The sequence below is a fragment of the Lolium perenne genome, chromosome 3 (genome assembly GCF_019359855.2).
Source record: "Lolium perenne isolate Kyuss_39 chromosome 3, Kyuss_2.0, whole genome shotgun sequence".
NCBI lineage: Eukaryota > Viridiplantae > Streptophyta > Magnoliopsida > Poales > Poaceae > Lolium > Lolium perenne.
Genome location: NC_067246.2, coordinates 22,152,069 through 22,164,992, shown reverse-complemented (window position 1 = coordinate 22,164,992; position 12,924 = coordinate 22,152,069). Strand labels below are relative to the sequence as shown.

Sequence of the window (12,924 nt, the reverse complement as noted above, 5' to 3'; positions counted from 1 at the left end):
TCCAACCTCGACCAGGACGATCACCACGGTGATGAGAACGGCGGTACTCAATCCGTCGACGAAGAAGATGAGCAGACGTACGTCGATCAGGACGTCGACGAAGAGGAAGCGCCCGAAGCCCCGGAGGCGCCGTCCAAGGGGAAGAAGAAGAGAAGGAAGACGAACTCGCCGCCAGCCGAGCCTCGGATCAAATGGACGGGCAAAGAAAAGGAGTGCCTCGCCGAAGTTTGGAAGACGGTGTCTATGAACGGCATCACCGGCGCCAATCAGAACTACGACACGTACTGGCAGCGGGTCAAGGTGGCGTTCGACGAGCGCAAACTCGTCGACCCGTACTTCAACACGACGGTGATGGATCGCGGCGACAAGGCAATGGGCACCCATTGGGGGATCGTCCAGGCGGCGTGCAGCAAGTGGCACGGCGTACAGGAGGAGATCGACAAACATGTTGTGAGCGGCGAGGACTTTGAAGCAAAGGTATACTCACTCGCCGTGGCTCCTCCGTCGACCCTACATCGCCTAATCGCCGGCCTGTTTTTGCAGATGTGGCGGGCGCTCGACTTGTACGCGGCAGACAACGGCGGCCAGATGTTCAAGTACCTCAACGTGTTCGCCCGCATCTCGGAGTGCGACAAGTGGAAGGCGGTGCGCAAGAATCTCGCCAACAACAAGGGCGAGCAGTACAACCCCGACGATCCAGCCCCTGCCGCGTCGGCGGGCGGGCAGCTCGGCCAGAAGAAGCTCAAAGAGCAGAAGAAGGCCGGCCATCCAGCCGACAGGTTGCAGGCGTCCTTCGACAAGTGCTGGGCCGACGCCAGGGCGCACGCCGCCGGGAGAGACGAACAGCACGCCGTGCGGTGGAAGGCGATGCTCGCCAACCAGGGCGTCCGGATTGCCTTGCTCAAGGAAACAGCCGCGGCGAAGAAGAGGAACACCGACCTGGCGTTCCTGATCGGCGGCAACGACGCCAACATGGACGAGGAGACGAGGGCTTGGTACGACGCCCATCGCCAAGACATCCTCCGGCCACCGTCGGCTCCTTCGTCCTCATCATCGACGTCTACTCCCGCCGCTTCGACAACTGCAGACGCCGATGCTTCGCCTGACGATGCCACGCCAGTCGCCGATGCGACGCCCGACGCCGCGCCAGACGCCGTTGCTCAGGACGGGACCGCCGATGAGCCTATAGTCGTCTAGTTTCGATCGCCGGAATGTGGCTGATCCGATCGCCGGACATTGCCGATTCTTTTGTGTAGCGGGAAGACAATATTTTGAATCTATCGCCGCTAATGGGCGAAAGCCGAGGGTGCGACTGGGAAAATGTTGCCCCCCACGCCCTTTTTACATCCAATCCGGCGTTTGTTAAATCCGGATTTACGCCCGGGGGTCGAACGGCTGGGATGCTCTTAGGTGCTGTTTCTGCATTTTTTTTTCTTTTCAAATTGTGCTAGTGCTGCAATTAACCTGTAATACTAGCTGCTGCTTGACTGGTCGCTACTCACAGATCACAATCTATCGCCATTAGGACAGTGAACCGAATCCTATCCTCCTTCGCACAATTTTACTACAATAAATTAGCATTGACTAGTAGCTCCAACGAAAATTAGCTGATATGGCTGTCTGAATTCTGATGGCACATATGATCAATGCCCAATGGGAAAATTCTACAAGGGTCACAATCGCACGCAACTGGTCTCGCACTTTTTTTTTTAATGGGGAAATATCACCCCAGCTACTGCATCCAAAGGATGCACACGCTTTTTTTATTAGATTATTCACAAAACCTTACAAGAACAATATAAAAGATCAAACTCGAAGCCACCTCACTAAACCTACAGTGGGATGAAGGTGATGACAATACACCAACTCACATCATCCAAAAACCAAATGACTTCCCAAACCGCCCAATAGCAGATGAGAAGCACATCCAGTCAAGCAGACTCTCAGCGCACGCCAACGCACATGCCACAGAAGTTGTTACCGCTGTCTTCCTCGACTCCATCTTCAAGAGAGATCATCGCATTAACCTTGCAAGACCTGCCGTCGATGCCCCCATGACGCCAGGCGGCTCCACCATCCTGCACGCATACATCATCCCGCATCCGTCGTCGATACCCTGCAGCACCATGCCACCGAGACACATCGCCAACAATGTGGTAGATGAACACCACTCCACCAACATCCGCCAACATCCAGCAGGTGCTCTAAAAACGATGCTCCAAGAGGTAGAACGACGCAGGTAGCGCCGCCATCGTCCGATCCGGAGACCCAGATCTAGGGTTTCCCCCGGAACAGCACGAGTGGGTAGATGCAGGTTGCGACGGCGATGCCTTCAAGAAGGTAACGACGCGTAACGTCGCCATCGCCCGCCATGACCAGGGTCGGAGCACGATTTTCACCGGCAACCGCACATCTCCAACTCGCCGAGTGGAGTGACGAGACAAGCAAAGACGATGCCTTCGACAAGGTAACGACGCCAAGCGACGCCGCCATCGTCCGCCAAGCCCAAGAGCGAAGCACGGTTTTCACCGACTGCCCCGTCACCCGAAACTCGTCGTCGACTGGATCTTCACCGCCGGAGATCTGTGTGGGATCCCAAGATCCCCCACCCCAGATCCCAACGAGGCCGTCCACCTCCGGGGAGAAGGTCGCCGCCAGGCCCGGGGCCGCCGCCCGGCTCCCAAATGATGCGGATGGAGCATCCCGTCGCGCGGAGGAGAAGGCGCAGCAGCCGGCCGCCTCCAGGCCCAAGGGCCAAGATCCGGCCACTCCAGCACCGCCGCCGCCTCGCCATCCGGCCGCTGACGCCGCGCACCACCACCACCACAAGAAGGATCAGGATCGCCGCCCGCACCCCCCATGATCGCGACCATCAGAAAGCCCCGCCGCCGCCATGTCACGGCGACACCTCCAGCGGCGGCGACGAGGGGAGGGAGGGGCTGGAGGGGGCCGGAGGCCGGTGAGGAGGGAGGGACTCCCCGGAGTGGCGCGGCGCCGCCACCCGGGGGAGGGTTAGGTCGGGGGAGGGTCAGGGTTGTAAGGATCGGAGATTATATCCTGGTCTCGCACGTACAGTCCAAGCATTGCTTCATTGGAGCGAATGACCTCGGGGAAAAGGATAGCCACACATAAATCTGAGTGAATATTTATTCTAACCTCATATGTCACCACACTACCTTCAGACGGGTTATTGGCGTACTGTAGTAGTAGCGTACCACTGTACCGTATTATATATATATTTCTGAACTGTTTGGATGCCTGAAAGTGAATAGCATAAAACCACCACATTGGTGGCCAAATTTACGAAAAACCACCACTTTACGATTGCGGGACATAAAACCACCACATTTCAGTTGGTTTTTTGCCAAATACGCAAATGACGAATTTCAAGCGAATTGACACGGAATCTGACAAGCTGACCCCACCTACTATGCTGACGTGGTGATGGCCGTTAACGGCCGGTTGGTTTAGGGCCCACCAGTGCGTGGACGTCTCCAAAGAGACGTTTTCCCCTCTGTTCGAGTCCTCCCGCTTAGTCTCTCCTCTCCCGTCACTCTCTCGCTCTGCCCCCCCCCCCCCCCCCCCCCGCCGCTGCCGCTATTCTGCCCGCCGCCGGCCGTTAATGCCCAGTTGGAACGACGGCGAGTCGTCGAGCACGGCTCTTTCCTGGCCAGGGGTAAGTAGGTTGATTCAACCGCTACATCTAGGGTTAGGGCTTTGGCAGATTTGGGAATTTTGATTTCTACTCGATTTCCTCTCCTTTTCTGGTCGATTTGGTGGAATTGAGAAGGTTTTGTTTGTAATTAGGACTTCTCACCTATGGACTACTGCCCAGACAGCTGGGATGAACCAACATTCACGGGGTTGGCGGCAGGTTGCCCGGAGGTGTGCCGCCTCCACCAGAAGGAGCCGGTGAAGCGTGTCGCTTTTGAAGGAACGAACACCGGCCGTCGCTTCTACATGTGTTCTGTGCAAGGGGTATGTTGCTTACAGTTCCAACTCTGTAGAAATAGCTCTGTTTGTAATTTGTTGTATCTTTCAAGAATTGCAATGGACAGAACAAGTACCTCAACAAGTCCATGTTAATTAGATGTAGCTATGTAGTACAAATTGTCCATTTGTGTGAATAATTGCATGTATGCTATGTAGTACTAAAGAAATAAATAGTTGCATTTGTGTTAATAAATGCAGTGCCTCTGAATAATTGAAATAACAAGTAGTACCTCTGAATAAGTCCATTTGTGTGAATAATTCCATGTTTGCTATGTAGTACTAATGAAATAAATAATTTTAAGATGCAGTACATTGAGAATTGTGGCTTCCACTCTTGGCTTGATGATGAGTGGCCACAGCCAATGAAGAACACATTGCTGAAGCTGTGGGGAATGTACCATGACATGCATAATGCACTTCTGGATGAGAAGATTGAGAATGGCAAGCTTGTGAAATATTTGAATGAAGAGAGGATAAAGGTGGAGAAGAAGTATTCCAGCCTGATGGCTGATGTTTCCAAGTTTATGAATGATACTGAGAGGCAGGTTATGCAGGCAAACTATGACAAGATAATGAAATGCAGTGAGGAGGAAAAGTTGAGGGAGATAAAGACTAAACTTGAAAATGAGCTGATGAAAGCCAATGATGAAGTGGCTATGCTGAAGGAGGGCAAGATTGCTGATGACAGAAAGATGAAGCTGATGGAGGAAGAAACTTTGTTGCTCAAGGATGAGAAGAAGAAGCTAGAGTATCAGCTATTTGATCTGTTTAAGTTGAGCAGTGCTAGGAATGACAAGTTGGTCAAGATCAAGCAGATATGTGAGCAGTAAGATGTGACAGTGATGTAGTACTGTCTACCCATAAGTATTTGTGTACTGGTAATTTGTAGCCCTATGAACTCTTAGTGCTGTAGCATTGAACTCTATGTACCTCTATTATGAACAGTTAGTGTTGTTCCATTGAACTCTATGTACCCCTATTGTTATGTTGAATCTTGTGTTGTTTTTGAACTCTGTGTTCTTGTTGAACTGTGTGTTGTTCAAAAGTGTGATTACTGTAAATTTTAGGTCATCTATGATGTTTTAAGAAGCATCGAGGGTTTTCCGAGGGGTATCGACTATTTTAGCTCATATAGATCATGTATGTGGTTTTAAGAAGCCTCGATGGTTTTCCGAGGGGTATCGACTAGTTTAGCTCATGTAGATCATGTATGATGTTTTAAGAAGCCTCGAGGGTTTTCCGAGGGGTATCGACTATTTTAGCTCATCTAGATGATGTATGATGTTTTAAGAAGCCTCGAGGGTTTTCCGAGAGGTGTCGACCATTTTAGGTCATCGAGAGCCTCTTTGGTTTTTTAAAAGCCTCGAGGGTTTTCCGAGGGGTATCGACCATTTTAGGTCATCGAGAGCGTCTATGGTTATTTAAAAGCCTTGAGGGTTTTCCGAGGGGTATCGACCATTTTAGGTCACCGAGAGCGTCTATGGTTATTTTGAAGCCTCGAGGGTTTTCCGAGGGGTATCGACCATTTTAGGTCATCGAGAGCGTCTATGGTTATTTAAAAGCCTCGAGGGTTTTCCGAGGGGTATCGACCATTTTAGGTCATCGAGAGCGTCTATGGTTATTTAAAAGCCTCGAGGGTTTTCCGAGGGGTATCGACCATTTTAGATCATCGAGAGCCTCTATGGTTATTTAAAAGCCTCGAGGGTTTTCCGAGAGGTGTCGACCATTTTAGATCATCGAGAGCCTCTTTGGTTTTTTAAAAGCCTCGAGGGTTTTCCGAGGGGTATCGACCATTTTAGATCATCGAGAGCCTCTATGGTTATTTAAAAGCCTTGATGGTTTTCCGAGAGGTGTCGACCATTTTAGATCATCGAGAGCCTCTTTGGGTTTTTAAAAGCCTCGAGGGTTTTCCGAGGGGTGTCGACCATTTTGGTCATCTACAACATGTACACCAATTTGCTCATCTACAACATGTACACCATTTTAAGAGCATCAGTTGGAACATTTCGAAACAACAACTACTAACATAGTCTCAAACTTAATCTTAAGATCATCAATTGCAACATTTTGAAACAGCAACTACCAACATAGTCTGAAACTTCACCTTACATCATAGTCTCAAACATCATCTTAGAACATAGTCTCAAACATCATTTTAGAACATAGTCTTAACAGGTGCACACATATAGAGTTTCACCCATACAGTACAGCATAGTCTCAAATTTCAGGTGCAACAAAATGACAACATAGTTTGGACCAATGCACTGACAACATAGTCTTAAACATGCTTAAACATGCCAAATTCATCAGATTATGCATCAGGAGCAGGGGCAGGTGGATCCTGGCGATATGTAAACTTTCCAGCATTGAGATACCCCTTCATCCTACCTGTCAGAAGTCTCTCCCTTCCACTAACCCTCCTTGGGGCATCAGGAGCATAAGTAGTGCTTGTTCTTGGGGCAGAGAATCTTGCAGCTGGTGCTCTTGCAGGTGCTGAAGCTCTTGGAGCTGCTGGTGCTGCTCTTGCTGTTGGAGCTTCTGGTGCTGCTCTTGCTCTTGGAGGTGCTGGTGCTGCTCTTGCTCTTGGAGCTGCTGGAGCTGCTCTTGCTCCTGGAGGTGCTGGTGCTGGTGGAGGAGCTGCCGCTGTGCTTGCAGATGCTGAAGTGTTGCCATCATCACTGTGCCTTGTACTATATAAGCATGCAAATAAAGTGAATATTGTTGAAAAGCAAGTAGTGTACATGGCTTAAACATACAAATTGTTTACCTTGTGGTTATTCTTCCTAACTTGCAGCTGTGGCTTCAGAGGTGCCTAGCAACTAGTGTACCTATGGCCAACAACCTTGCAGTTGCTGCAAGTAATACTGGCCATCCTAGAAGTGTCTCTTGGTGCTGGAACTTCAAATTGTCCCTTTCTTCTTTTAACTTTTTTCCTTCCCGGCTTCTCTCTGAAAACAGGTGGCTCTATGTCATCAGTGTCTATCTTTTTCCAATCATCTGGACCAGGCACAGGGTACACAACATGTTTGTAGGCTTCTTTGTACAGTGGCTTCTTGAAGAACTCATGTACATAGTCCTCTGGATGCTGTCTCACTTTCATAATTGCAGCAACAGCATGACTGCAAGGTACTCCAGTAATATCCCATTTCCTACAGGTGCAAGTGTGGTTCTTTAGGTTGACTGCACAATTTCTTTTGCTGTTGCTAACTTGCCACAGGTCAACATCACAATTCTTTGCAGTGCATTCCCTTGACCACCTCTTTGCTTCTTCCAATTTCTCAGTATAGTGTGGAGTGATCTCCCATCTGGTTCTCTCTGTCTTCTCTCTTGTCCCACTATTCTTTACCATGACTTTATTCATTAGGCCTTCTAGCATTGTTCTGATAGGCTTGTTCCTGACATCCATGATCATTTTGTTGAACACTTCTGAGATATTGTTCACAACAAGATCTGTTTTGCAGTTTGTATTAAAAGCATGCCTAGCCCATGTCTCTACAAGAATCTGCATCAGCCAATTATAAGCCTCCTCAGAATCTGCCTTCATAGCATCCATTGCTCTGTCAAATTCTGGTTTTGTGTAAGAATAACTAGCTGCTTCTTCAGCTCTGGCCCTCTGAATCCAGCAGATTGGAAGTTGGCATAAATATGCCTCTGACAGAACCTATGAGGAGAATGTGGAAAAACTTGTGATACAGCTTTGAGAAGTCCCTGCAAACATGAACAAAACAAATGTTACTGTTTGTTTCCTTTTAAAGCAAAGAGAACTGTAGTAGACAAATTCTATGTTACTGCACTGACCTTTTGCCTATCAGAAATAATTGTGTACATTCCAAATTTTCCAGACTCCCCAATACAATACCTAAGCTGAGTCAGAAACCATAACCAACTGGCAGTGTCTTCCTTGTCCACCACACCAAATGCAATAGGGAAAATGTTATTGTTCCCATCTCTACTTGTTGCAGCAAGTATTTGTTGGCCAGTGCTGAATTTAATGAAGCATCCATCTACCCGTGTGTCATTGTGTGGGTAAGCTAACAAAGAATAAGATTGTGCTAGAAAAAAAGTAATGTATTTACAAGAATATTTACCTATGAAGGGCCTGCAGCCATTAAGAAAGCCTTCTTTTGATGCATTCAGACAGTAAAATAACCCATGAAACCTTGGGTTTGTACTAGGATGCTCAACTAAATGCTTTGTTGTCACAATACACCTGCTGCTAGGATTAGTGTCAATGACAGCCTGAAGATAGTCCCTCAACCTTGTGTATTGTGCCTTCTGGTCACCCATAACAACAGCAAATGCCTTCTTCCTTGCTCTGTAAGCTTTGCTCTTGGAGACTGGTACACCCCACTTCTGCTTTGCATTGTCAATGAGTGTGTCAACAGTAGTGTTTGGATCAATTCTAACAGCCTGCTCAGACTGTTTGGCAAGCCAATCAATACTAACCTTTGTGTGTTGTCCAGAGGCAATACAAGTGTGAACCCCTAGAATTTTCCTTATGCAAAAAGTCTTCTCATGTGCAATCTTTGAGGCACTGATGTAGAAGGGACAACCCTTATCTGCTCTAGGACAAAGAACTATGATTCTATCACTGTCATTCCTCCAGTACTCAAAGTTCCTAAGCTGAGCTATGTGGTATGTCCCTAGAGCCCTCCTGGTATACATCAGTGAAACAAAGCTTCATAGCTATCTGTTCATGTGGGTTTGCCCTGGTCTCATCATACCAAACTCTTTTCTTCATTTTCTTCAGCCTCCTCTTCCTTCCATTGGCAGGTACAAATTTTGACACAAACCCATCATCATCACTGTCTGCAAGCTCATCAGGGCTACTATCTTCATCAGATGTAGGCATGAAATAATTGCCTTCTTCAAATTTAACAACCTCATGATGTGAGCTACTAGTAGGAGCACACTTTGCTGCCTTGTTCTTCAGTGGCATGATTTTCTCTGTAATTTCCTCAACCTCTGAATCTTCCTCGGGTTCAAACATCTCTTCAACATCAGTGTCACATTCAAAATGAAGAAATGGGTCAGCCTTCTGTTCTATCATTTTTTGCAGCTTCTCCATTATTTCTTCATTCTCTGCATTCTGTGTTGCATGCCTCTTCTTCCTGTGCTCCCTCATTAGCTCCAATTCAACTTCAATAGCTGCCTCCCTCTCAGCTGCTGCTAGTTCAGGTCTGTACTCACCATCATAGTACATGTACTCACCCTCATTTTCACCAACCTCATTATCATTTACCTCCTTATCACTGTCATATCCATCTTCCAAGTCTTCATCTTCATCTGATTCAGCAACCTCTTTTGTCTTTCCTTTATTCATGGTGCTGCTCTGTTGTGTGCCAATGTACAGAACATCACTGTAGTCAATTGCCACTGGATACACCTCCTCCACTTCATCTGCCATGAAATTGACCCCTGACTTGTTATCTGACAGCACAACAGGTACATCAACTAAATCTGTAGCTTCAACATCTTCTCTGTTCAAACCAATTGGCCATTCTGCTTTGTGCTTCAGCACTGTTAGATTGAATACCTTTTCACTGTCATAAAGCTCTAGCATTTTATCTACCTTTGCCATGCTATCAACTACCTCCATTCCTTCCTTCCCTTTGCCTCTTTTTTAACATAGTACATGTAGTCTCTGATGCCATAGCCACGTTGTTCTACCAGAGCTAGCAAATTCAATACAGTGATGTCTGATCTGCTAATAGTCCTCTCCAAATTATCTTCACCACTTAAATGAAATCCAATCTCCCAGATATCATCATCCAAACTTCAAATAATTGTTCACATTATCAACACAGAGAAGAGAACTGAGCTTACTCGACGCCTACCATGCCTACTGCAAATCATCTATAGCACACAGTACTCTACAGCACAAGACAGGGGAGGGGGAGAGAGGAGTGAGCTTACTCGACGCTGCCGCCGAAACTTGACGCCCACCGGTGGCTGGTCTTGCAGGGTGAAGCGACCACGGCTCTCGCAAAAGCGGTGGCTGCTCTCTGCTCCGGCGACGGCTGCGCCACCGCCGCCGCGGTGGAGATCCTAATCCTCCCGTCCGCAGACTCGCCACCCGCCGCGTCCTCGCGTGCGATGCCACAGCCGCCTGCGCCTGCGCCGCCACCGCCGCCTTCGCCGCCTGCGGCTGCGCCGCCGGCGCCGCCACCATCCTCCGAGTCAGCAGTGAACGCCGCCATCGTTGGGTCCGTGTACGAAGGACAGAGAGGAGGAATGAGTGACTCAGCGTCCGAACCGTCCGAACCCTAATCCTATCTGGGCGCGTGGAGGGGCCCACGACCGACCGGCCGTTAACGGCCGTTTTCTTCTTCCGTCCAGGATTGGACACGTCAGCATAGTGGGTGGGGTCAGCTTGTCAGATTCCGTGTCAATTCGCTGCAAATTCGTCATTTGCGTGTTTGGCAAAAAACCAACTGAAATGTGGTGGTTTTATGTCCCGCAATCGTAAAGTGGTGGTTTTTCGTAAATTTGGCCACCAATGTGGTGGTTTTATGCTATTCACTCGATGCCTGATCACAGGTTGCAGGTTCAGAACTGTGTTAGACTAATGGCTTTCATTCGTTGTGCGCTATTGCTCTTTCTTGTACAACTCCCCACGCTAGCTACCTCCAGCACTCACGGTGATCGTAACCTCACACCATGGTGCCATCCTGACCAGGCTGCAGCGCTTCTCCAACTGAAGCAGTCCTTCTTGTATGCAGCAACTACGGCCACTCTCCTTCCGTCATGGCAAAATGGCACCGATTGCTATCTCTGGGAGGGCGTTCGCTGCGATGCTTCGTCTGGTTTTGTCACTGAACTCGATCTCAATGGGTATGGCCTGTACAGTCGTCATGGCTTGGACCCTGCACTTTTTAGCCTCAAATCCCTTCAACGTCTCGACCTTAGCATGAACTATTTAGGGGATTACAGCTGCAACATCTGTGGGAATCAGAATTTCGAGAGCCTCACTTATCTAACCCACCTCAACCTCTCGAATTCGTATTTGGTTGGCCAGATACCTATTGGCATCAGCAAACTCGTTAACCTTGTCTCCCTGGATCTTTCAAGTCATGCAATTTTCGGTGACGGTGATTTTACCACTGTAGATGGCAGTTTTAACTATCTGCAGGAACCAAATTTTGAATCACTAGTAGCTAATCTCAGCAATCTAAGAGAGCTCTACCTAGACGGATTGCAGATAATGTCTAGCAGCGGTGAAGATTGGGGCAAAGCTTTTGCAAAATCTGTTCCTCATCTTCAGGTCCTTAGCTTGAGAAGATGTGGGCTGAATGGTCCTATTCATCATTCACTCGCAAGCCTCCGTTCTCTCGTTGCTATCGACCTTGGATCCAATTACTTTCCTGGTCCAGTTCCAGAGTTCTTTGCGGATTTTCTCAATTTAAGTGTGCTTCAACTTTCAGATATGGAACTTCAGGGGTGGTTCCCTCAGAGATTTTTTCAGCTCAAACATCTAAGGGTCCTCGATTTGTCCTCAAACCCGAATCTCTCAGGGCATTTGCCAAACTTTTCCCATTCAAATTCTCTAGATACTTTGAGGCTAGATGGGACCAACTTTTCCTATTATAAACCAAGTTCTTATACCAATTTCAAACAATTGAGGGAGTTAACTCTTGATGGAAAATTTATATCGAAGGATTTTCTCTCTTCAGTCGGTGTACTTGGGTCTTTATGCCAGTTGAAAATCACTTGGATGGACTCACAAAAATATTTGGGATCAATTTTATCATGGATTGGAGACCTCGGGAACTTAATGAGCTTGGAACTCTATGGGTGCAACTTCTCTTGGACAATGTCTTCTTCCATTGGTAACCTGAAGGCCTTAAGAAACTTGAAGATTTTTGATTGCAACCTCCCTAGGCCCATACTGTATGAAATTGGCAATCTCATTAACTTGCAAAGCTTGGAAATATCTGGTATGTTTGGCTGCAAATTACATGGTTCACTTACATCCTCAATAGGCAACCTCACAAATTTAAGAAGCTTGTATATGGAGAATTGTGAGGCTTGCGGGACAATGCCATCTGCAGTTGGTTATCTCATAAACTTGAGAAGGTTGGAGATCTGGGGAAATACCATCTACAATTGGTAACCTCACTAATTTGAAAAGCATGGTTATTTCGTATAGTCAGTTTTCTGGGCCAATACCTTTGGCAACTGGGCAACTCAAGGCACTGACACGGCTAACTATTGAAGACTGGAGCATTTCTGGGAGGATACCAAGTTCAATTGCCAATTTGACTCGACTGGTTCAATTACAAATTACAAATACATTTCTAAGTGGTAAGATTATAGATCAAATCCCAAGTCAGCACTATGGTAATATTTTTTCAGAAGCTACCAAGTAATTAAAAAAATGTACAAGATGAACGGCTAAACGAAATCTGTTATTCTCGATACTTGTAATTCTAATCCCTCAAATAGAGGATAACTACAAAAAAGAATCTAGGATTCAAATAGTTTGCTAATAAACACATGTTCTACAATTTCCAAACGACCATTTACCATTTCTCCCTGAAATATATTTTTTATTTAGCTATAATTTTGCTTCTGCGACCAAATTATGTTACCAATATCATCAAGTACTAGGGTTGCTAGGATAGAATTAGTTAACATGCATTTATTGGGTCATGATAATGCTAACCTAGCTAGTACGTCTAGAAGTTCTAATGTTCATGGGATTTAAGTTTGACAGGGCCAACTAAAGCATTCAATGAGATCCTTTTTTGATTGATGCTTAGGTTATATGTTGTGCTGTAATTATTTTTATTTGGAACAAGTTGAGTATGAATTGTTTTATTTTGCAATATTAAATGAATTTATGTAGCTTTCTTTTAACCTGTTTGGCTATTTAGATTCGATATTGTATAGTCTATGCATAACCGTGTTTAGTTTAATTTTTAGAGAAGC

The 12,924-nt window shown here is 46.9% G+C and overlaps 1 protein-coding gene across 1 annotated transcript; it reads left to right on the top strand.

Moving 5' to 3' along the window:
• Positions 1 to 10,561: 10,561 nt before the first annotated feature.
• Positions 10,562 to 12,106, top strand: LOC139829906 (receptor-like protein 6). Its single transcript, XM_071827102.1, has one exon. The coding sequence runs from the start codon at positions 10,562 to 10,564 to the stop codon at positions 12,104 to 12,106; it is 1,545 nt and encodes a 514-aa protein (XP_071683203.1).
• The last annotated feature ends 818 nt before the right edge of the window (positions 12,107 to 12,924 follow it).